This window comes from Diabrotica virgifera, chromosome 8 (genome assembly GCF_917563875.1).
Source record: "Diabrotica virgifera virgifera chromosome 8, PGI_DIABVI_V3a".
Lineage (NCBI taxonomy): Eukaryota > Metazoa > Arthropoda > Insecta > Coleoptera > Chrysomelidae > Diabrotica > Diabrotica virgifera.
The window spans coordinates 201,798,605-201,826,336 of NC_065450.1; the positions used below are offsets into that span (position 1 = coordinate 201,798,605).

The window sequence follows — 27,732 nt, forward strand, 5'->3', positions numbered from 1 at the left end:
ATAACACTACTAAGTGCCACATCCAAAGTGCTGACCAAAATCATATTGGAAAGATTGAAGCCGGAACTAGATAAAAAACTGAGAAACAATCAAGCAGGCTTCCGTTCCAAGCATTCCACTATTGATCACATTTGCACCCTTAGAATTATCTTGGAACAAACAAATGAATGGAATAAAGATATAAATGTGAGTTTTATCGACTTCAAAAAGGCATTTGACCGTGTTAATAGGGCACAGATGTGGAAAATCCTTAGATTATATGGGATACCACTAAAAATCATAAACTTTATTAAACTCTTCTACGAAGGATACAAAGCCAAACTAGAACATTCAGGTGAAGTAACAGAAGAAATATCCATAGAAAGTGGAGTCAAACAGGGTTGTGTACTATCATCCCCTACCCTATTCCTTATTACGACAGATTGGGTAATGAGAAAAGTAATCGACGATTGAACAGGCATCAGGTGGAACCTATTCAAACAGTTAGAAGATCTCGAATTTGCAGATGACATCTGCCTGATAACTGAATACCGAAACCATAGTACTCAGACACGATCGGACTTCGAATAAACAAAGAGAAAGCTAAACTTCTAAAAAATAATAACCATCCAAATAATAAAATAATGATAAACGGTAAAGAAGTAGAAGATATTCACGTATCTGTTTACTAACAATTTCAACAAAAATTAAAATCTTTAATAGTTGCATTAAGAGTATACTGCTCTATGGAGCAGAAACATGGAAACAGGACGAAAATACCACTAAAAAACTACACACATTTGTAAACAAATCTCTAAGAAAAATCCTGAAAATATACTGGCCAAACAAAATAACTAATACTGAACTTTGGGAAAGGACAAAGCAAACTAACATATCTACTGCTACAGTTAAGGAAAAAAATGGAAATGGATCGGCCACATTTTGAGGAAAGACCAAAACATCATAGCAAGACAAGCACTTGAATACCAACCAGAGGGAAAAAGAAAGAGAGGCAGACCAGACAACAGCTGGAAAAGAACAACAACGAGAGAACACGAAAGAATTGGGCTAAGATGGGGCGAAGTCAAAATCAGAGCAAAAGATAGAAGAGAATGGAGGGAATTAGTTCACAATTTATCCAGAGAATAAAAACAAAAGAAGATGCGCTGTCCCGGCCAGACATCAATCTTACACTTTTGGCCAAGAAACGCATAGGCGCCCAATACTCCACAAGGAGGGATGGAACGAGAGAGATAATTATTTATCGTCATTCTATGTTGCTTCTGTTTTTAGGTTTAATCTATTAATCTTCTGTATTATACCTTCTTTTCTGTAATAATTATTTGTACCTACTGCTTCTTTGGCCATCCGTGATAGATTTCTATTTTTACCCTGTTCATTCATGTCAAATGCTTCCTTAGCAGCTTGATGAGCACCTTCTGTTATTCTTTTGTGTTCTTCTTCGACATTCGTTCCGATCTGGTTGTTCTTATGCTGCTGGTTTAATCGATTGCCATAAGGCAATCCGGAACTTGGCTTTACATAGGGATTAAGACAAAGATAATGATACGGGCAATAGAAAAACAATAATATTGTAACATTTATTCTATAATATATTTTCTAAATATATCTGTTACATATAATCTAAGAATATAAACACAACCTCTACTATGCAAATTTAAACAATCTTTTATAATTTTTCAAGATATGAATTTCTTTTTAGTATTAATTCCTCACTTCTGTTGAAGTATCAATAGGTTAATTGAAGAATTTTAGTCAGTCGATGGCTTTGTATACTCAGATAAATTTCAATATGGTTGGAATCGTTATAACTTAGTACAAAATATAAGATCAGAAGAAAACAACAATTCAATTAACATATTTTTCTGCTTCTCCACTACAAAATCCAAACATGGATCCAGGGTGGAACTTAAATATAACATTATTAACGTCAAATGTCAACTTTAAACCCTGAATTGCCATCTGTCGAATGTCAAAGATGTGTCTCTCAAATGGAAGGAGATAGACCAAAGAATGTTGATCAAAACAGAAACATAAACATGGCGTTAAGTCAAAAAGCTTAGAATTAAGTAACTTACATGGTACAAAAAATTGTTAACAATATTAAACATACTTTTAAATAAGCTTTTATAATTTATTATTTTTGGTATGAATAAGTCACAATTTTACTTTAAATTTATTTGACGTTTCGATTTGCACTTCGGAATTCGTTCTCAAAATACAAAAACTATTAATCAATTTAAAAAAATTCGATTTTGTTCTTTGGTAAAAAATTCTTCTAATAATTTCAATTTCAAACAGAAATGGACTCTGCTGGTATGTATTCAAGGACAGATCACTGATGCGTTTACGATAACGCAAGGACTGAAACAAGGCGACGGACTGGCTCCAACGCTTTTTAATCTTGTTCTTGAATATGTAATTAGACGGTTGACGGTGAGCAGAAATAACATACTTACAAACAAATCTACCCAATTAGCAGCATACGCAGATGATATAAACATAATGAGCAGAACAATGAATGCAGCGGAAGAAACCTACGTTGAGTTGAAACAGTTATGTAGTTGAAAATAAAGTGAGTTATTGAAAATAAAACAAAACTACTCATACAAACCAGATCAAATAGACCGGCGCAACAACACTTTATTGACGATATAGAACATGTGAATAGATTCACGTACCTAGGAATGGATCTGGTTGCAAGCAATGAAGAAGAACCGGAAATAAATAGAAGGCTTGTGCTGGCAAATATAGCCTATTTCGCGATGGGCCACATATTCAAATCGCGAGACGTACACCGGAAAACAAAACTCCGGGTATATAAAAAATAATCAGGCCCATAGTAAGTTATGGCTGCGAAACATGGGTGGTGACACAGAAATCTGCCAATGCATTAGATGTGTTTGAAAGAAAAGTGTTACGTAGGATACTGGGCCCAATAAGTGAAAATAACAACTGGCGAATTAGGTATAATAGAGAAATATACGAGCAATATAGCGAACCAACTCTAGCACAATACACTAAACTGCAGAGATTACGGTGGGCAGGGCACGTGGTCCGCATGCATGAGAATAGAATCCCCAGAAAATTGCTGAATGCAAGAATGCAGGGAAGAAGACCTGTTGGAAGACCTAAAAAGAGATGGGAAGACGAAGTGGATGAGGATGCCAGGAACTTCCTGGGAACGCGTTCATGGAAAAGAACATCGGTAAATCGAAATGATTGGAGAAGCTTGTTGAAGGAGGCTAAGGCTCGATTTGGGCTGTAGTGCCATTGGATGGATGGATACATATATTAGTTTCTTGAAATATGTAAACACGCATGTGAAAATGGACATAGAGTTCAGTGAAGACATTCTAATCTTAGCCTTAGCCTCCTTCAACAAGCTTCTCCAATAGTGCTGATAGAAATAGTGCAGATAGTGCTCCAATAGTCCATAGTGCTGATAGAAACAGATGCTAAAAAGAGAAAAATCAAAGAAGCGGATTTCTAATTCTGTTAAATGAAACCAATTGCGTCGCAAATTCCTCGGCAGAGTGTAGTAGGATATGGTATTAAAAGAGGAAATTAATATAAAGAAAATAACGAGTCAATAACATATTAAGGATACAAATAATTTATATTTTATAATAACATACATATAAAATCAGTGTTGTTTAGTGATAATTTTGAGAGTAAACTAAATGTAAGACCAGTGTAAGACCAATGAGGTTTTTTTCCTGGTTTTTTCCTCATGATTTATTATAAGATCACTGACACGATAATTTTACTGTCATCATTGCATGTGGTTTGTCTTTTTAAAGACAAACCACATGCTATAATTTTTAGTTAAAGTTTATTTCATATAATGAACATCCATATATCTTCCAATAAAGTCCAGGTACACAACTCATAAATATTGGCAATATCAATTTAAAGTCGTCTACTTTAAAATATTACATTATAAGTATGTCGGAATTATCAACATGAATGAGTCAAATAGAACTGAATTATTAGAAAAAAATTTAAACGTTTTTTTCTGTCACTTCAAACTTAATGCGTTAGAAAGAAATCGAAAACTGTGACGCACTGAAAAGTGCCTATGACAAAGAGATTATAAGCAGTACTTTTAAATAAGGAATTTAAAAGAGATTGAATTAATGAATAGCTATACTTGATTTAGATCTGAAGAGCCAAAAAACAATTTTTAAATAAAAAAAAACGCTAAAAATCACTATTTATTTTATAATCGATTCGAACCATATTTCCTAGCGCCATCTATAAGTACTTAAATGTAACATGGGGGTAAAGCGCAACTAGCAGTAGCGCTCCGAGCAGGAACCGGTTGGTCGTTTTGGATGCCCTCTAGGGCTTGTTTCTGTTTGCGCCTGTTCAGTTCGACGTTCGCTTCCTGGATTGCTTCCCACAACTTGGCCTCAGACATGATCTGCCGGGAGAGGTCCTCGACGGCGGGCTCGGCGCTCAATTCCAGGAGACTGTTGATGGATTCGTCCATCTCCTCGCCTTGAGAGGTCAGCGCCGGCAGGTTAGAGCGTTTGCGGCCGCAACCTGGAAAAAATTGAGAAAAAATAATTTATTTCCATTCTACAACTTTAAGACCACGTTCAAATGACAAGCGCTTAACGCGCGATTAAAACTACATTTTATTTGAGGTCATTCGCATGCTAACGCGCCTTAAACACGTGTTTAACGCTCGTTATCATGTGCACGTGTATAACGCGCGTTAGAATGTGCACGGGCTCAAGTAAAATGTATGTATGACATGTATGTAGTTGTAATCGGGCGTTATCAAAACGCGCGTTAAGCGCTTGTCATGTGAACGGGGTCTAAGGGTACGTTCATATGAAAAGCGCTTAACGCGCGTTTTGATAACGCGCGATTACAACTATTACATACAACTATTACATACAACTATTACATATATACAACAGGACGTATTACTGTGCTTTTTAGACTACGAGAAAGCGTTTGATCGTGTCCAACATCACAAGTTAATGCAGATCCTCAAGAAGCTTGATATAGACCAGAGGTCAGCAACGCGGCGCCCGCGGGCGCCCTTTAACTATTGTTAATTTAGACAAAAAATTCAAAACGTATATTTTTTATACGTTTATATTTATAAATTTGTTAGGTCAAAAAATAGTTGGCGCCCGCCATGAATTTTTAATTTAGTATTTCACTCTTTACATTAAGAACGTTGCCGACCTCTGATATAGACCAAAAAGACATAAGATGCATTGAAAACTTGTACTGGTATCAGGCAGCACAATTAAAAATAGACAATTCTATATCCAAATCCATACATATAAGAAGGGGTGTTCGGCAGGGATGTGTGCTTTCCCCTCTTTTATTTAACATTTATTCGGAAGCCATATTTCAGGAGTCTTTGGAAGATGCAGAGATGGGAATCAAAGTGAATGGAGTATTGATCAACAACATACGATATGCTGATGATGCTGTCTTAATTTGCGACAACATAGCAGATCTTCAACAACTTGTCACTATAATCGGAGAATACAGTAAGCGAATGGGACTAGAGATTAATACTAAAATGACCAAATTCATGATCATCTCCAGAAACTTGGATGCATTTGAAAACTCCACCATAACACTGAATACTAAGTCCATTGAGAGAGTGAGCAAATTCAAATACCTAGGAACGTGGCTTTTTGAAGACTGGGCATCGGACAGGGAAGTAAAATGTCGCATTGAGCAAGCTCGACAAGCTTTCGTAAAATTCAGGAAGGTACTGACCTGCTCAGAGTTCGACCTTACACTGAGACTAAGGTTTACTAAATGCTACGTGTGGTCGGTGCTGCTATATGGCATAGAGGGCTGGACACTCAAAACGAGGGATATAAACAGATTAGAAGCCTTCGAAATGTGGCTTTATCGCCGTATCCTAAAGATACCATGGACAGCGAAAATCACAAATGTGGATGTTCTTAAAAGAATCAACCAAGAACGTCAGCTTTTCGAAAACATCAAGAAAAGAAAAACGGCGTATTTGGGTCACATCATGCGAAACGAAAAATACCAGTTCCTTCAACTTATAATCCAGGGTAAAATTGAAGGCAGGAGAGGAATAGGACGCAAGAAAATGTCCTGGCTCCGAAACATAAGGCAATGGACAGGGATTAACGACATACAACCTCTGATACACATTGCAAGAAACAGAGAGTTAATGGAAAATGTGATCGCCAACATCCATTAGTGGATTTGCATTTGAAGAAGAAGATTACAACTATATACATTTAAATTCAGGCCGTTCACATGCCGTTCACATAATGTTTTTATTCGAACGTTGTTAACACGTACGCCTTGCTCTACTTTGGACTACTCGAGTAGGGAAATCTCATGTTCCCGAACAGTTATCCAGGATCATCGGCTTTAATTCATTTTTACAATTTTCTTCTCTTCTTCTCGTCTTTATAAGCAATTCTGCTTGTTCATTGTGCGGATAAATACCTCTATGGAAGGTTGTCACTCCATCTTTTGCGCGGTTGGCCGATACTTCTTCTACCGATTGGTGATTTATCTCTTGCTGTTTTGACCACACGTGTCTCGCCCATTCTGGTTATGTGGTTATTCCATTCTTTTTTTCTATTTAGTGTCCATTCGTTTATACATTGTACGTTATATTGTCTTCTAATGTCTTCACTTCTCTTTCGATCGCTCAGCGTATTTCCTGTAATTCTTCTCAGTACTCTCATCCCTGCCGTTTCCAGTAGTCTTTATTGTGTTGGCTGTATCGGGTCTTGTTTCTGATGCATATGTCATTATTGCAGTGGCAGCTCGTGATTTTTACAATAGGGGAGGCTATACCTAACTGTAAAATATCTAGACAAATTTGCACTAGCAAAAAATGCGCCAAAAAATGTAATTTAAGGCTCCATTTTTTGACCATTTTTTATTTACATTTCATAATATCATCCTAATTCATAATTTCATGATATCATATCATTTTAAAAATAGTTAGTCTAATTCTAAAAGTTTAATACCAAAGTTTGTGTCGTTTATTTGTTAACAATTCCATCTATTTGTAAATAGATACCTATGCATTTCAAAATAAATACAGATTTGAAGTTTTGCAGTCCATACATAATGAAGCTTCAAATTTTTTAAGATACTCAACTGAATTTTTTTAATTCTAAACGCGGCCTACTGCGAATTCATAAACACGATAAATTACCGATATTTTGCTTTGAGTTAGAGATATCGGAAAAAGTTATTTGAGCAAGTTGTTCCAAATATTATTATAACCCCACATACCAAATTTCATAACAAAATTCGCACTTTTAGATTTTTCATTATTTTTAGTCAGGACCCTAAAATTCGTTGTCCCGAGACGCACGCAACCACGCAACGGAACCGAGAAGCTACTCTGCCTCCCTTAGTATATCTCCGGGCAGCGTGTGATGGCGCCGTAGATGCCACTGTTAGGAGACCGGGTCTCCTTAAACGCCTGCTGCGCTGCACGGAGCATTAGCAACGGAGACTGCTGGGCTTCTCGGCTCCGTCCATGCATCTCGGGATAACCCAGGGTCCTGCCTACAATAATATTTAATAAAACTGAGACGCGATCATGCGTTCTAATGCTAATGCTCCGTACGTATGGATAATTAGTGATAGTATGGAATTTACACGTTGTATAATAGTGAGTGTGCTTATTGTTTTCGCGATTCATGATAAACAAAACAGTGTAGAATGTGTAAAAAAATTATGGGGAGGCTGAGCCTTTCTTGCCTCCTCTGACGAGCCGCCACTGCATTATTGGTCTTACATTGGCTTTATAAATTATTGACTTCATCTCAGTGTTAATATATCGGTTTCGGCATATAGTGTTATTAAGGCATCCTGTCAGTCTATGTGCTTTTTGTACTTGATTTCTCACTTCTTTGTCCAGGTCTCCGTAACTTGACAATGAAATTCCAAGATATTCTACTTCCATTACCTATTCAATGCTAATACCATCAATTTCTATTTTAAATCTGATTGGTTCTTTACTGATTACTATTGTTTTAGTTTTCTGAGATGAAATTGTCATATTGAATTCATTTGCTCTTATGTTAGGGTGGACTAATCTTTGCAGAGTATCTTCATCTTGGGCTATCAATATTGCGTCGTCTGCGTAGCAGAGTATTTTTAATTTTAATTCCTAATTAAAATTTAATTATACCAGTTACAAAAAGGAGTCTTTACTTAATGTTAAAAGTTAAAAACAGAGTATTTCACAGTGCTCATGAGGTGTTCGTAGAAACTTTTTCTTGTATTTACATCTCTGTTGACCTCGGCTGCATAAATTAGGATCACATTTAATGCCTTGACATGTAGTTTAATCGTTATCCAATATATTCTTTCTGATACATATTTACAGTCTTCTTCTTGGTTTGCAAATTTCTGGTATACTGATAAGACAACGCCTTGATTGGTTCTGGTTTCTTTCGCAAATCACTGTATAGAATATTAAGTAGTTATCTAACATAATTTGGACTTTTCCCTTTTTGTTTGCACATATACCAATATTCTCCTCTTTAAGGTCTTTGGTTATTTCTTGTTCTCTTTTGGTTAGTGATTTTACGTTCGACGTACCAATTCGAAGAAGATTTTTCGTTTTCCTTTTTCTCGCATTGTTTGTTATCGTTGAATCCGTCCTATTCCGAGAAAATATTAGTTTATTAAATAGTTCAAATAAAAGTTTAACCAAGTTTGATTTATTATGAGGTTGGGCCAAAGAAAAAAGTCCACCTCGATATTTAGCAGTACATAGTTATTGGATTTTAAGGAAATGCTGAAACAGGTCGATTTTGATTTTTAAATTATAATTTTTTGAAATATATTTCATACTATTGACGTCATCCATCTAGGCGTGATGACGTAATCGATGATTTTTTTAAAAGGGAATAAGTGTCATGTGGTAGCTCATTTGAAAGAGTGTTCCATTGTCTATTCAGTAATATAAATATTAATACAATTTTTTATAGAGGGTGATCAAAAAAAAATTATTTTTGAATTAACTTGAATTAACACACAAAGAAGAATGTATGTAATTTATTCAGTGCTAGTCAAAAGTCCGTAACCCCCTCGTATCTTTTGAACGGTTATACCTATAATAGTCAAATTTGGAGGGAGGAAATAAACGGACGTAAGCTTCTTAACTAGTCATGACAGGTGACGTAATTACGACAGATGACTTTACAGCGCCACTGTAACATATAATTTTAAATGGGACCTTATGACAAGTGATACCTCGTTTGGAAGGTCTTGAAAATACCTATTCAGTCATATTAATTTTGTTTAAGTTGAATCTAATTTTGATGAATAAATGAAATAAATATAAAATTGTAGTTACGCATTTAATTAAAAAAAAATCAAAATTTCACATATGATTACTTGCCAAAAAGGTTGACGTTGACGTAAAAACTACTAGAGAATTGAAAAACGTCAATTTTTTGACAAAAAAAACCATAGGAGGACATTTGAATTTTTATTAATTAAATGCGAAACTACAATATTATATTTATTTAATTTATTCACCAAAATCAAAATCAACTAAAACCCAAAAAAGTTAGTATGACTGAATAGGTATTTTGAATACCTTTCAAACGAGGTATCACTTGCCATAAGGTCCCATTTAAAATTATCGGTCACAGTGGCTCTGTAACGTCATCTGTCACTATTACGTCACCTGTCATGACTAGTTAAGAAGCTTACGTCCGTTTATTTCCTCCCTCCAAATTTCACTTCCATTTCCATTATAGGTATAACCGTTCAAAAGATACGAGGGGGGGTACGGACTTTTGACTAGCACTGTTTAACTCAAAATACATTGTACTGCTGTCGGATAATAGAAAAAAGTGTTTGTTTCACAAATACACATCTCTTTTCACTTAAATTAAATCACAAACAGCCTCCCACCTATCTATTGGCAGTTTGAACTTTTAATTTTTTTTAAACATTTTTTAAACAAATAAACATTTTTTTTCTATTTACTGACAGCAATAGAATGTATTTTGAGTTAAATAAATTACACACATTCTTCTTTCTGCGTCAATTAATTTAATTAAAAAATTATTATTTTTTGGCTATCCTGTATAAATAAGGATATTAATGTTTATATTACTGAATAGAGGATTGAACACCCTTTCAAATGAGCTGCCACACGACCCCTATTCCCATTTTAAAAAAAAACATGGATTACGTCATCACGCCCAGATGGATGATGTCACTAGTATGATATATAAGTATATAAAAAAATTGTAATTTAAAAATAAAAATCGACCTGTTTTGGCATTTTCTTAAAATCTAATATCTACTGCCAAATATCGAGGTGGACTCTTTTCTTTTGCCCACCTTGTATATGTATGTATATGAGAAAATCTATGAAACACTTACCGGTAAAGGCATTGCAAAATGGTCTTTTGTGGGGTTCGATGAAAACTCTCTCCCTAGTGAGGTAAGGATAGTCACCCTAACAAAATTAGTTATTAGATCTCAATATTTTACAATTTTTTATATAAACATTTAAATATAATATCTTCGCTATATCAGTTGCAGCCTCGTCTTAATAAGCGGTAGTTGAGAAAGGTGGTATTCAGTAATAAAAACTCTCTTAAATAAAAAGGGTTCATTTGGTATGGATACTATATAGCAATAAATAAGGTACAGGCGAAGCATCTGCTACTTAGTAGCTTAAGTTGTCGAATCAACAAAGACTAGAAAATACAACATGTACAACAGATAATAACCTAGTTGGGGCTTCACACATTAAACTGGTTCCCCAATGCTTGTGAAAACTTTAATCAAAGATTGGAGAATAGTGTAGAGAATATGAAGAAGAAGAAGAAAGTTGATTTCGTGCAGGAAAATCATGCACCGATATTATGCTCTGTTTTAGCAGATCAAATATCTTTAAAAAAACAATAGAATCCTTTATAAATGGTATATATTTAAAATCCCTAAAAAGGGCTACATCACAGAACTAGTTTTCGATTGGTTTACCAATCATCATCAGTGCTTACGTGAAATTTACATGCTAACCACCAAGATATAATTTTACAAAAATATGTGGGTCAAAGCCCTGTAAAGTAATCCGTCAAGGAAACATCGGTTATAAATGCTAACTTAAGCATGAATTTTTAAAGTATTTTCATTAATATGCCCCCAGCTAACATCTGAGCTGTGGTTTGACTTGTTAACATGGTGAAAATAAAAATATCTTTTTCTTCTTATTTTTGTATAGACATGACTGTCTGTTTTTTCAATATGCCTCTAGTAAATTGTCGTTCCATCGTTTTCGTGGTCTTCCCATTGGTCGTCTTCCTATTGGGGAACCGCCTCTCGCTGTCCTTTCTACTTTATTTGTTGTCATTCGGCTTATGTGGTCATTCCATTCTATTTTTCTGTTTCTTATCGTTATTAATGTTGTCCACCTTGCATCTCCGTCGTATATATGTACTTCTAGCTCTGTCCCATAGTGTCCTACCATAGATTTTTCGAAGGGTTTTCATCTCTGCTGTTTCGAGCAATCTTTTTGTCCTCTCTGTGTTGGGTCGTGTTTCTGCCGCGTATGTCATTATTGGTCTGATGACTGATTTGTAATTCCTGCCTTTCATTTCTTTTCTGATATTTTTATTTCTACATATTGTTTAATTCAGGCAACCTGCTGCTCTGTTTGCTCTATTCACTTGATCCTCCACTTCTGTTTCTAGCCTTCCGTAGCTGGATAGTGTGATGCCTAGATAGTATTTATGATCAAATTTAATATCAATCACAGTAATCACACATTTATAAACTATGTACAAAACCTATGGGTATTTATTGTATATGTTTCGGAAATTTTGGAAAATTGGAAAATCAAGGCACCCACAATAATATTGAGCTTAGTAAGTTCGAACCGAAGTAAAAGGCTTCAAGACAAGCTGATCAGCAGATCAGCAATCTTGGAAAAACTTTACCTACAAGACTAGCGATTATAAATATAATACAAAGTTTGCAATTACAAGATAGATGAGAGGATAAAATTGCGAAATATGTAAGGTAGAGAGGAAGAATTGAAGGAAATTACTTTATTAGGTACTATTATATGATTGTAAGAAGTATATAATAGTGGTAGAGGAGCCCAAGCGGGGATTTTTGCAGTTACTCAAGTGCGTCAGAAAATCACATGCTGAGAAACATTGTACTCTGTAAATGTAACCCTATCATATATGCACTCTTAATAAATTGGAATTCGTTAAGGGGGTCCGAAAAAAATGTATCTCTAGAAAAACTCGAAATCGTCGGATTAAGATAAGGTAAGTTAAGTATATGCAGAACAGTGTATATTTCAAAAATCTGACGATTTAAGCGGGGCGTAAATAAATTGGTGAGTTCCAAATTTTCACAAAAGAAGCGAATATTTCACTAAATGAACATCAGATCGAAAAACTGAAAAATACGTGTTAAATATTTTTAAAAAATCTATCGAGTGATACCAACCACGACACCCCACGAAGAGGAGTGGGGGTAACTTTAAAATTTTAAATAGGAACTCCGCGATATTTCGCGAAATGAATCTCAGATAAAAAAACTGAAAAAAAGTGTTCAATATTTTTTTAAAATCTATCGAATCACATCAAACACGACTACCCACGGAGGTGGGATGGGGGGTTGCTTTAAAATCTTAAATGGGAGCCCTCATTTTTTATTGTAGATTTCAGTTCCTTACATAAAAATAAGTAACTTTTATTTGAGACATTTTTTCGAATTATGGACAGTTGGCGCTATAATCGGAAAAAATTTTGTTGGAAATGGAAAATTAAATTAAAAAATGAAAAGTCTACAAAAATGGAAAACTTAACTTTTTTTGGTTTTAGGACCTAATCTTCACAGCCCCAACAGGTCCCCATAACGCTCGAGTAACTGCAAATTTAGCATACTTGCCTCCCCTACTATAGGGGTCAATTTGTGGCTCTAAACAAGCTATTCTCTCAAACACAGTTCAACAGTATGTAATTTTAAGATACCAACTTACCTTCTTAGGAAGAAAGATACCTTCTGTTTCCGCAAACAGCATACAAACGATGATGTGGCCCAATGCGATGAGAATTTTTGGAGAAAATATTGTCATAATTACTAAAAATAAGAAACATATTTTAATAATATCATTTGTGTGAAAAACGTTAAAGAATGAAGGAACTGTTATAGAAAATGTTAAGAACTAAGAAACATAATCATCGCTCCATGGTATATCCGCAACAAAGACCTACATCGGGAACTTCGTATAGCAACAATTAAAGAAGAAGTAAACCGACTCCACAACCATACCAACAGGGAACTGTTAGAGCTGTTAGATAATCAATACCTAGTACGCAGGCTCAAACGCACCAAACCTTTTGAACTTATCATCATCATCAATCAATCTTCGCTTGTCCACTGCTGGATATAGATCTCCCTCATAATTTTCCATCTGTTTCGATATTGTGCCTCTTGCATCCAATTCCTATGACAACGTTTTAGATTATCAGTCGAACGTGCTGGACTCTGTTGCTGCACGACCTCTGCTTCGGTAGAGAAAAATAATTATTATTAGATTGTAAGGTGAACCGTTGGGAATACCGAGGGCAATACATCATCCAACCAATTCACGTCCACTACTGGACATAGGTCTCCCCAATTGTTTCCACACTTCACGGTTTTGTGCTGATTGTTGCCAGTTTTTACTAATCCGCCTGATATCATCTGTCCATCGTGTAGGCGGCCTTCCTCTACTGCGTTTATCTTCTCTTGGTCTCCATTCCATCAGCTTTCGTGTCCATCTTGAGTTTTTCAGCCTGACGACGTGTCCTGCCCAGTTCCATTTGAGCCTGGTGATACGTTATACAACATCTGCGATATCGGTTCTTTGTCTGAGATCTTTATTTCTTATTTTATCCTTAGGGTTACACCCAGCATGGAACTTTCCATACGCCTTTGAGCAACCAGCATTTTGGACGCTGTTGCCTTGGTTAGAGTCAGTGTCTCTGCTCCATATGCCATTACCGGAAGCACACATTGATCAAACACTTGTCTTTTCAAACCGATCGGTATATTGCTCCTTCAAGGAGGAGAGGGCAATACAGTAGTAGATTAATTTAATGGAAGATGCTGGTTAGCAGTGCCGGATTAACCAATAGGCAAAGAAGGCAGTTGCCTAGGGGCCTCAGCCCCAAAGGGGGTCTCGCAGGGCCCAAAACGAAAAAATAATAATTATAAGTAAATAAAAACTATAAATCATATTATGTTGAAAAATTCAAATATCGCGCAATACCATAAAGTGATGCTGAATGTATAATACTACATTAGAATGCATACTTTTGATCACATAGAAAGTCTATGTTGTGAGAATAAATCGCTAACGAATGCGCTTTGGTAGAAGGAACAGTACTAGATGGAAATAAGAAAAAATATTCGAGAGTGGAGCCGAAAAACACAAGAAAAATCAAGAGAAAGAAAAGATCCTTAAACAAAATCTAAAAGAGAACCAAACCTTATTTAAACTCAGTTTCACACTGAAATTCATAGCTGGTGCAACCAATGAAAATGCACGTGATAAAATAGAAATAACTGAGGGAAACATAGCTTCCGTAACTGAAGAAGATGAAAAACATCTAACGGCAGCTCTATTCCAGTTCAAGAAGTTAAAGAACCAGAAACCGAAACTAATTTAGAAATTCAAGTTAAAGATAAATTGAATTTATTTTTACGAGTTGTGTTACGGAATACAATAACTGAATAAGTACGAAAATTTTGAATTGGGAAAGGTCTTCAGAATGTAAAAACCTTGATGGAAGTTTTTCAGCATCAAAAGGAAATTTTGTAGGCACTACAAGATTTTTACACAATCTATGGTTTTTCGAAAACATATCAGTGGAGCAAAAATTAAAAGAGATCGGTTAACGTATTCTCCCTTAAATGGAATATCTTAATTTGGGTTTATTCAATCCGTGTACAATTTTTTTTCAGCCTCTACCCACCGTTGGGAAGTTATGATCAAATGCTTACATGAAACTCCAATAAGCGATCTCATTCACCACTATCTAGACCTTAAAAGAATAAGCAGCACAAAATGGACTGCGAGGACACATGCAACAAGACCTTTGTCTAAAGGTTACAACGCTTTCAAATCTGTTCTTCATACTCTTGCTGAAGACTCTAATCAGAAAGCTGAAACAGTTCATGAAGCTAAGTGTTTGTTGAGAGAAATGTCAAAAAAAAGAAACTTTCATATTTAATGAGTTTTGGGCAACAATTTTACAACGTATCAACTCTGTCTGTAAATCATTACAGAGAGAAGATATTGAACCTAAAACTGCAGTTCAGTTTCTAAATTCACTTTTGGAGTTCTTAAAATTCCGAAGATATTATTTTGCTTGTATACTCTGCAATACTCTGCCGACGATAGCAAACAAACGCGAGCAGGAAAACTACGTTTTAATGATGCTAATTCTAATGAAGTTTTTCTGCAGGGTGGAGAAAAGTTAAAGGTTGAAACGAATCAACCAATTTTGGATAAGCTAATTCGGCTGCCCCAAGTAAAAACACTGTATATCCAATTTTTTCAAAATCGCTTTTATTGCATTTTTGGATTTAGGGTGTTGTTATCTACCATTTACCAAGGAAGAAAAAAATAAAAAATGAGTAGAACCACAATTTAACATTGCTATGAAACACATTATATCACATTCCATCTTCACTTCACCAATTTAAAACACATTATATCCATATCTCCAAGTATAAACACTGTAAATACGGGATATACAGTGTTTTTATTTGGTTTTTGTGATTTACATGGATTTACCATGGGAATCATAGGATTTACATTTTGCATTCGCCAAGACCATTGATATCCCTAAAGCAATTTTTAGTTGTTTTTTAGTTATTAATGATTATTGTGATAAGTGGAGTAAAAATTTGTCGTGTATAAATTATTTAAGTTATATATTTTTAAAATTCAACGGGATGTTACCTATTAATTATCAAATATGAATTAAAATCGAATAATTCAGTTAATAATAAACATGTGAAATCAGAACAAAAATGACTCGTGAGAATCATCCATACTCAAAGGAAAGATATTATTTATAGATAATAAAAAACTTTATTAGGACCGTGACTGTTTCGTGGTCGATCAAACTACACGTTTATATTAATGTTTTTTTATACGTGTATCCTTATATATTTTGACCTACTGAATTCGAATTTCAAACTTGCATTTGCGTCGGAAGTGACGATAATTTATTATAAACAATTTAATTGTTTAAGTTATTATAATTCATAAACTAAAAAATATAGATCATATTTAAAAATGCATTTTGGTCTTTTAAAAAAACGCACAAAATGATGTTTGGTAAACCTTGACCAATAATTAGACCACAGGTGCTGCAAAATGAGTGCCAAAACATTGCAAAAGTTACAGAATTTAGTCGATTTTTCACTTGTAACTCTATGCTGAATTTTGAGTAAGATAACTTTATAATAGCCCAAATAAATAAAAAATACTACAAGCTGTAAAACTAAACCTTAATCTAATATATATTATAAATAATAGTATAATAAAATAATATAACAAAATTATAACAATTAACGGAAATTTTTTATTAAAAAATTCATAATAAATATAATTATTTGTGTAGGTTTTCTTTATAGACGATCGTAATAAAAGTCCGTTTGATGTTTAACAGTTTTAATTAATAAAATAGATGACTAAATTATTGTTACTATTAAATTAACGAAATGTAAAAGTACTTGTGTAATTGCGACCAAAAATCTTACGTGTTCTTATTCTTACAAAAGGGAAATGTATTTATAGAATAATTTGCGTCTAATCAATATAATACCCGTCTTAATTCGTCTTTTTCTAAGTATTATACCTAAGAAGCGCGTCTGTGGTCGCTGAGATGTTATATCGACTGAATGTATATTCCAACACAACCAAAATTCTTTTACTTAATGCTAATCTTCCCCTTTTCATGGTTTAATTCGCTTTTGTGGGAACTAGCCTATTAGTAATAAAAATTGGGTCAAAGGGCTCTACTTTATTATTTTTATGTCTTAAAAATAAACAAAATCTGCTCACTAAACTACCCCTCGATTAGATACGCCCACCCATCTGTGCATTAGAGCCTCGCCGACAACCGCTCGTTTCGTGTTTGTAAATACTAATAATTAAAGAAATATTATATGCAGGGTATCTTAAAAATTAAGATAAAATATTTACAATCCTACATTTGTTTATATAGAGAATTTAATATAATTTGTATATGTATACAGAAATAATAGAGAAACTTATTTCTTTGATCTCTGAAAACGGTGTCAAAGGTCGTTTTGACGTACTTGGTCAGTCTCTGAGACACTAGTGGACAAGCTTTTTCATAACCCTGGATAGCAGCAATTACATGACTTAGACATTGACCATTAAATTGTTGCAATTTGTTATATATTTCTTAAAGGAACTTGAATAAAGTATCATTTGTAGTACTTAATGTCTTTAAAAAGTGAGATATTTTGTGCTATATTTTCAGGTTTCCCAAATAGAAACACTGTATGTGTTCAAAACCTAGTCAGGAAATAAAATGCAGACATAAAAATATTTACTAAAAAACAAGAGTACTTTTTGCTAAATTAATGTGTTTTCACCTTTATTTAAAACAAAACAGAAATTTGAAATGTTAAGTCCTTTACGTTTTCTACTCTGGTGAACATTTTTCGAATTGGCGCTTACAGTGTTTCTACTTGAGACAGCCGAATTATTGAGCTGAGTCGTCAGTTTACAGCGTATGAGTCGGTAACTCAGTATAATATATGTTGTTTTGTTTGTTTTTCCAAAACTGAGTGATACTCAAATAAAGGAATGTGCTTCAAAACTACATGAAAACTATACTGATTATATTGAACCTGGTGCGGGAGCACGCCAAATAGAATTCTATTTTTCTGACGTCATAAAATAGAATTCCATAATGGGAGAATTGACGGTTGCTAGGCAACGTGACGTCACTAAAATAGAATTCTATTTGGCGTGCTCCCGCACCAGAAATGTATGATGATCTATTGCAGTTCAAACATTTTATAGCCCATCTTTAGGACTGATAGCGAAACAATTTATTCATGGTTCAAATTCTTTTCGGTTCAAATCGAAGTTTCAAAATTTGTCAGTAGCTTCTAAGATTCATCTTACGCTAATGATTACAAATGCAACAGGCGAACGATCATTTTAAAAAATGACAATTATTAAAAACTGTCGCCGTTCGACAGTGGCACAAAATAGACTTAACAAAGGAATACCTCTCGGAGATGGAGGGGTTATCCGGAGGTTTTGGACGGAAAAGAAAAAGTTTCTTAAGGGCCTCCTAGTTTGGGTTGCCTAGGGGCCTCAAGATCCTTAATCCAGGACTACTGGTTAGGCTTAGGATTAGGTGCATTGTTAATTTAATAAATAATAAAAAAAATAAATAACACAAGACATGATAGGCTGGAAAATTAAGGCGTATGGCCAGAACTGTCTTCAGTGTAAACAAACAAATACTAAAGTGAAATGAAGAAGAATTGTCCTTAAAAAGAATATTAAAATGAAAAGGAAGATTATTAATTTAGACGTATCGTTATATTGATTGTATAATTAAATTGAACGATGAACTTATATTTTGGTAACATCTTATTACATTCTTGTACTCGTATTTTTCGAAAATGAACTGGTGTAAGTACACTCCTGCTTGAAGATGACCTCCTATCGGCACACGACAATGAAATGCTTTCCGTTCCCGTCGGCGCTGGAATGCGAGGGGGCTGTTAGGGAAGGGGAACGGGACCACTTAGTTCTCTCTCCGGTGACATTGCTCTCTTCCCCCCTGGAGCTTCCTAATCGTTTTATAAGCTTTGATTGTGTTCGGCTTAACTCCCGTTTGGACTGTGTTGGGGGAAGAGGTTTACTGTGGAGTACACAATTCTGGGAATTGTTTCTCTAATATGTAGTACAACTCCTTTATTTTTCCTGACTCCTGATGGAATAATATTATGAAGATCAGTAACATGTTTTAATGCTTTTGTAAATTTACAATCAAGATGCAGTAGAAATAAACAAACAAAGACACGTTAAATGCTACTAGGAGCACTCCCAAATCATAATTTACAATGTATATGTTACTGTGAAAGTCCGAAATCCGCTAAATGTAACATACACCAGTGAATGTCGACTTCACCAATACCCCAGGCTGTGGGTGAAAAAACTTGATATAATTCAGGAATTTTTGAAACCTATCAGGTGTTGTAAAGGACGATGCCAGGAATAACTTCTACTAAAATGTAACCAAAAATATTGTGCGCTTTTTTTTTTAATTGCGATTTTCATTTGTTAAATTTGCCATTTTTATTGATTTTTAATTTTGTAGCTTAGGATATTGATTTTAGAGAAAAACTTTTAAATAGAAAGTTGTAGTAAATTAAAAAACCTACAATTTGAGCTGTGGTAAGTTTAATTTCGTTAATTGGTTATTGTAAAACAGCCTGGGAAAGGTCCAAAATGGCCGCTTTTTACAATTGCATTATTGATTGTACAAATAATTTTTTTATTTTTTAAAGCTTTAAAATGAAGATCTTTCAATTCCAAACATAAAAAAAAATTGTAAAGCCAGATTAACGAATTTGTTGCTTAGATATTATAAATTGTTTATCCCAAGAGGTAAAATGTCGAAGGCAATAACTTTTTGAAAAAAAATCGTAGAAAGTTGGTGAAACATCCAATCTCCTTCGAAAGAGTTATGTTTTCATATTCTGATGTAAATAAATGCGTAAAACATTTTTAAACCTCTAATTTTTGGATTTGAAAATAAGGGGGCAAATTTCGTTATAAACATTTAGAGCTGAAGCGGCCCTGTACATCCTATGAATTTTTAACTTACATATTATTGTTGCTGAAGATGAAACGAAGGTTTATAAAAAAATAAAAAATTTCTACGACCAACTGAAGCCGAGATAATTTTTGGGTTTGCAAATAAGGGGGCAAATTTCGTTATAAACATTTAGAGCTGAAGCGGCCCTGTATATCCTATGAGTTTCTAACTTACAGATTATTGTTGCTAAAGACGAAACGAAGATTTATAAAACAATTAAAATTTTCTACAACCAACTGAAGCCGAGATAATTGTTTTTTTTTCTTAAATCATAGTGCCTTTATTTATAACAATTAAGAAATTATTTTACAGTCATTGACTAAAGAAAGACTTATATTATCTTAAAATAAAAATTATTATAAAATATAATTATATTTAATTATTAAAAATTATTTTTTAAATCGGTGCTTTTGCAAGCGGCCGAATTTTGCAAATCGCCCGGCTCGCTTCAAATCCGCGCGCTCGGAAAATTTTTACGTAACTTGTATTAAATGACAGAAAACAATTTAATAATATTACCATTATAATATACAGTCTATTTACCACTGTATTTGTTTTTCTTTATAAACTTTTATATGTGAAATCCAAAAAGAATAGTCACTACAAGAAGAAAAAGTTTTATGTATATTATGTATAGTAAGAAGTAACATTATTATTATTATATTTATATAACAATGAAAAAATTAAAAATATAGTTATATATTTCATATATATGTATCATTTTTGTAATATTATTTCTTCAGAAATAAAATTTCACATATAAAAGTTTATCAAGAAAAACAAATAGAGTGGTAAATAGATTGTATATTATAACGGTAATATTATTAAATTGTTCTCTGTCAAAATTTAATACGTTTAATAAGTTACGTGAAAATTTTCCGACCGCGCGGATTTGAAGCGAGCCGGCGATTTGCAAAATTCGGCCGCTCGCAAAAGCACCGATTTTAAAAATAATTTTTAATAATTAAATGTAATTATATTTTATAATAATTTTTATTTTAAGATAATATAAGTCTTTCTTTAGTCAATGACTGTAAAATAATTTCTTAATTGTTATAAATAATGGCACTACGACTTAAGAAAAAAAAAACAATTATCTCGGCTTCAGTTGGTTGTAGAAAATTTTTATTTTTTTATAAATCTTCGTTTTGTCTTCAGTAATAATAATCTGTAAGTTAGAAACTCCTAGGATGTACAGGGCCGCTACAGCTCTAAATGTTTATAACGAAATTTGCCCCCTTATTTACAAACCCAAAAATTATCTCGGCTTCAGTTGGTCGTAGAAATTTTTTATTTTTTTATAAATCTTTGTTTCATCTTCAGCAACAATAATCTGTAAGTTAAAAACTCATAGGATGTACAGGGCCGCTTCAGCTCTAAATGTTTATAACGAAATTTGCCCCCTTATTTTCAAACCCAAAAATTAGAGGTTTAAAAATGTTTTACGCATTTATTTACATCAGAATATGAAAATATAAATCTTTCGAAGGAGATTGGATGTTTCACTAACATTCTACGATTTTTTTTTAAAGTTATAGCCTTCGACATTTGACCTCTTGTGATAAACAATTTATAATATCTAAGCAACAAATTCGTTAATCAGGCTTTACAATTTTTTTTATGTTTGGAATTGAAAGATCTTCATTTTAAAGCTTTAAAAAATAAAAAAACTTATTTGTACAATAAATAATGCAATTGTAAATAACGGCCATTTTGGACCTTTCGCAGGCTGTTTTGCAATAACCAATTAACGAAATTAAACTTACCATAGCTCAAATTGTAGGTTTTTTAATTTACTACAACTTTCTATTAAACAGTTTTTCTCTAAAATCAATATCCTAAGCTACAAAATTAAAAATCAATAAAAATTTCAAATTTAACAAATGCAAATCGCAATTAAAAAAAAGCGCACAATATTTTTGGTTACATTTTAGTAGAAGTTATTCCTGGCTTCGTCCTTTACAACACCTGATAGGTTTCAAAAATTCCTGAATTATATCCTGAAATCGACCTATTTTTCACCCACAGCCTGGGGTACAAATCACCGGTCACAAATTCACCGGTGAATGTCGACATTCATCATACATATTTGGTGTATGTTAAAAATATGTTCTATCACATTCTAGTAATATTTACATATCCATACCAGTGTAAATTTTACTACAAGTAATTTGCCGTGTAAAGACATAAAAAGTAGGGATAACCGTAAAATATTTGCGAATAATGTACCCATGACCTTAACAATTACAAAAAACAAGCCCGATCTAATCTTGTTCTAACTATAATTAATTAATAATTCAAAAATTACATTTTTTTTATAAATTAGAAATTTCGAACCTGGCAGATATTATTTCAGATTTTTTAGGTCATTCTAAACAAAAAAGTTCTTGTAATTTTTCCCCAAAGTTGATCGTTTTCTAGTAATAAACAATTTAAAACTGAAAAAAGAACGAAAGATGACGATTTTCAAGGCTCAAAAATATAAGTACCTATAAAATATCATTTTTGAAATTACGAAATACCTAAATTCAAGTTCAAACCTTATTCTATCAGCTCTTGATAAGTCTTTTGAAATTATTTCATTCTGAAACATTGATTTTTAGTTGTTAATGCACATCTCACCATAAAAAACCTTCCTCATTAACAATTAAAAACATATGTTTTAGAATAAAGTATGGCTAAAATTCTTACCGAGACCTGATAGAAAAAGGTTTGAACTAAAATTTTTGTACTTGACGATTACAAAAATGATATTTTTTACTTATGTTTTTGAGCCTTGAAAATTGTCATCTTTCGTTCTTTTTTCAATTTTCAATTGTTTATAACTCGAAAACGATCAAATTTAGAGAAAAATTACACAAGACCTTTTGTGTTTAGAATGGTCCAAAAAGCTGATATAATATCTGCCCGGGTCGAATTTTTTTTAATTCATAAAAAAATGCCATTTTTTTATTATCAATTAATTATATAGTTAGAACAAGATTAGATCGGCAATCCTTGTTTTTTGTAATTGTTAATATGCTAAATTACATATCCAATAATTTTTATCCATTAAACAGATGGTGCAAATCGACCTTATATCGTATCCTCTACTATAAGATTAACCGATTACATCGTTTTAGTGCCGCAGATGTTCGGATACAATTAGCGTCTCTTTGTAAAGACAATGAAGTCTACTTTACTAAATACCAAGACATTTACTCAACACACACAATACACATTATACTAGAATCTGATTGCGAAATCAACGGTACCATGCCAAAGGCCTTAGTTGTCGATACATTTAAGCCAAATTAAAAAAAAAATATTGGATAGAGTTAATAAAGCTACAAAAATGCTGGAAACGCTCTATTTAGAGTCAAAAAAATCTGGTCTTAAAATTAACACCTCATAGACAAAATTTATGACCAAGCACTGTTAGAAAATAGTCATCTTCACCATGTAATTCACAAAATCTTTAAATCTAGAATTCATAGACATTACAATCAAACTAACAATTCAGTAAACAATAAACCTAATCCATGTATCTATTTAACTTTGCCGTAAATTTAACTATTTAATTGCCAAACATAATATACAAATAGCGTATAAAGGATATAATCTTTTAATAAATATTTTAGCAAACTTTGAAGTAAAACTCCCCTATAAAAAACACAGATAATAGTCTATGAAATTCCATATCAAGATTGTCAAGGAGTTCATATTAAAACAAGTCAGCACCTACATTCTTGAATAAAGTCATTTCAATATGAAAAACAACGAGATCAAACTTTCAATTTTGAGCAAACAAAAATTTTAAAATTAAACAAAACAAAAAAGAAGAAAAATATATGAATCAATATAATAAACGTACGTGCATAGAAATCGGCCCACTTAAAAATTTGGTCATTTTTGATGTCTTATATTTCCTAAACCTGTTGACCGATTTAAGTGATTCTTTGAACATGTTATAGCCTGATTCTTCAACAGTACTACTGTAATAATATTGTTGCTAAACGTGTACATTTTCATTATATACCGGGTATACCAATCAAACTGTGATTATAGCCTCAGGATAATAAAAAAGTTAGGTACTTCAACAACTAGATATGCTCTTCATCAATACACGGTGTTTTTAAATAATTTTTAAATAAGTGCTACCAACTTTAAGGGGTAACTCTGCATGAAAAAATAATGACAGTTGTCTTTATAAACGTATGTCCGCAAATGTTTCGTTCCCGAGATACGGGATGTTGAATTTTTTCTTACAAACTGGCGATTTATTTATTGCTTTAAAACCAGTTGAGATATTCAAATGAAATTTGGTAGGTGTTAAGAGACAGTTATTGCGGATTCTCTGACATAAAATTAAGGATTTTATATTCACCATTAGCGTGCATACGGGTAATATGATCGGTCATCTATATGCTAGATGCTAGAATATTCCACAGGGTGATGCGAACTTTGAGAAACAAACACAGTTTGATTGGTACACCCGGTATACAATGAAAATTTACATGTTTAGCAACAATATTATTACAGTGGTATTGTTAAAGAATCAGGCTATAACATGTTCAAAAAATCACTTAAATGGGCCAACTGGTTTAGGAAATATGAGACATCAAAAATGACCATCTTTTTAAGTGGGCCTATTTCTATGCACGTAAGTTTATATCAAACAGTTTACAAACGCTATAAATGACATTAAAGACACGAATTTATTAAATAAAATTTATTTTAAGATATTGCAATCGACCCTGTACTAACTACCACACATACATCAAACACATTACTTTTCAACACACCACTTATATTCCCAAATTATTGATAAGTTGGTAGAAGAAACAACCACTAAATTTTTAAAAATGTTGAATTAATTTCATCAAAAATTGTGTTTATGTGTTATATGCACCAATGACTGTTATTAAATTTTATTCCAAATAAAGTAATTTACGATTTATAATAAGTTTTTATTAGTTTTTTGTAAATACTATGAAATATTGATGTATTTTAGATATCGTTTTGATAAAGACATGGAATACCTGTCGAAACGTCAATTCAAATAAAAAGCATTTAATAATATTTTTTATTCAGTTATTCATGTCGAATCGGACAACTTTTCTATTTCGGAAAATTTTTGGGAGGGGGCATTTCGTAAATATAGAGATTTCTAAACTTTGATGCGCCCGACAACTGAAGTACCCTTAAAGATGTGTCGGACAATATCACCAGTAAATTGTAAGTATTATTATCAAACAATCCTGCAAAAAAATCATCATTTATGACTCCATAGTGCATCCCCCATAGAGGGGGCCTTCTACTCATAAAGTGTATACCCTCACAGCTGATGTTTGCAAAATTATTTGATAAAAATATTATTAAGAGTACTCCAGTTGTCGGACCACCAAAGCTTAGAATCCTCTATATTTACGAAAAATACCCTCCAGAAAATTTTCCGAAATAGAAAAGTTGTCCGACTCGGCATGAATAACTGGATAAAAAAAGGCTCATAAGGGAGGTAATACATTTTTTTAAATGGTGAACCCAAGGACTATAAACATAATATTTAACTTAGACATGCCACAAGAAAACAGTTTCAAAACTAAAGTTTCAAACTGTATGTTGTACAAATTTCGATATTTACGTAACATACTGGATATCCATCATCTAAAGGTTATTTACTATTCTTTGGTAGAATCCATACGTTATGGAATCCTTAGTTGGGGTGGAGTTGTAAATACACACCTAAACCAATTAGACATTATCCAGAGAAAAATATTGAAATTTGTTTTCAATAGACCTTCGAGATACTCTACTAATGATCTATATAGCGAATCTCAAACGTTAGATACAAGACAATTATATATTCTTACCATAATTGCCAATCTATACAAAAATAAACATTTACTCACACCATTAGAGCATACCTATAATACAAGAACAAGAGCACAGTCCTGTGTTAGATTAAATATTGCAAAGAAAACAGTTGGGAAACGAAACTTTGAGTATTTACAAGGAAGAATCTACAATTTGATCCCTTAAATTTACAAAACATACCTAATCACTATAAATTCCCTGAAAATGATTAAGAAATTGTTTAGTAGGTATTTGAAACAAAATCACAGGAAAATATTCAGCCACCTTTTTGAAACCAATTAATAAAGTTGGTAGTCTCAGATTAAATATATGCATCAATTGTTATAGGCACGAAATATCTCTCCTTTGTAGAAATTCTTTTTTATGTCAATTATTTTAATAGAATTGCTAAATTAATTAAAATCGCTTAAAAAAATTTTTAAACTTAATAAAATTGTTACATTATGTAAAATTGTTTAATCGCTTAAATAAAAATTTAATGTAAGCTCAATATAAATGAACAATGTAAAAAAAAATTTGGCCCATGCTCAACTTCATTGTTTTAATGGGCACTATTGTTTGTTTACCTTGAACAAAGTACAGAACAATTAAATAAATGTAATATTAAATTAATTATTGTATTGTGATGTAAGTATAGTATTGTATTATTATTATTAATTGTATACCTACTTTCATGGAAAATAAACGTTACTATTATTATTATTAAACTCAACACCAAACTTGTGTGACTTTTTCACTGAATAGAATAATGCCAACTTACCCAATCAACTGTGTATTGCCTGAGTTCGGGAAAACGAAAAACGAAATACCATTGTGATTTTTAATTAGCCTCTTATATAGAAAACACATAGCGGGTGTTGTTTACCCCAAACTCCATCAGCCAGCAGCCCTGATCTGCGCAATACCAACCACCGATAGGACAGGTGCTGAACGTTTTTCTCCAAATGTTAGCAATGGAAATTAAAAAAGCTTGTTTTTTAATGACGACAGTTTTTTATATGGTAAAAGAGCATTAAACAAAAATATTCGCTAAAAACTACTGTAAAATCAAAATCCACGAGGAAAAATTTTCATGCTGTATACCATTAATCACAAAAAATTCATTAAAATCCTTTATATAAATAAGGTATACGGGTGTTTCATTAATAATTGTCCATATAGTAACTGGAGAAACCTTAGCACAAAATACGAAGATTTAACCTAAAACACTTAAATAAAATGTGGTTCCTTACTGAGTTACAGGGTGTTTTATCTAAAATATTAAAAACTATTTTGGCTCAGCATTTTAAAACTATTCGACGTATCCTTTTCATACTTGGCAGAAAGTGCGACTACTAGACACCCTACGAAATTATGATAAACAAACGTTTCTAGCTATACCAGAGGCGTACGACAGGGGATGATGAATGGTTGACCCTTCTCAAATTCTACACCACTGGAGGAATTACTATTTTAGTGCCATTTTTAGATTCTCCAATACTTTCTACGTAAATAATATGCTCCTCATTGGTAACGATAAAGTCATTAGTTTTCGAGATTTTTGAAGTTAAATATAAAACGGCACAGTTATTTTGATTGATTTATGATATGATCCATATGATTAAAATTTAAAAATTATTTGTACCCAGTACTTTAAAACTATTTGGCGTATCCTTATCATACTTGGCAGAAAGTGTAGGTACTGTACACCCTACTAAATTAAGATAAATAAACGTTTCTAGCTACTACCAGAGGCGTACGACAGGGGATAGTGTCTGGTTGACCCTTCCCAAATTCTACGCCACTGACGAAATTGCTATTTTAGTGTAATTTTTTGATTTTGCAATACTTTTTATGTAAATAATATACTCTTCATTCGTAACGATAAAATGATTAGTTTTCGATATATTTGAAAATAAAAATGAAGTGACACAATACATTAATCAAAATAACCGTGTCGTTTCATTTTTAACTTCAAATATCTCGAAAA

The 27,732-nt window shown here is 32.8% G+C and overlaps 1 protein-coding gene across 1 annotated transcript; it reads right to left on the bottom strand.

The window, feature by feature from the left end:
* Positions 1–1,561: 1,561 nt before the first annotated feature.
* Positions 1,562–26,573, bottom strand: LOC114327805 (cardioactive peptide). Its single transcript, XM_028276513.2, has 4 exons — positions 26,524–26,573; positions 13,016–13,116; positions 10,396–10,471; positions 1,562–4,548 (listed from the first exon to the last, which is right to left on the bottom strand). The coding sequence occupies exons 2-4, from the start codon at positions 13,109–13,111 to the stop codon at positions 4,268–4,270; spliced, it is 453 nt and encodes a 150-aa protein (XP_028132314.1). The 5' UTR covers positions 13,112–13,116; positions 26,524–26,573; the 3' UTR covers positions 1,562–4,267.
* Positions 26,574–27,732: the final 1,159 nt, after the last annotated feature.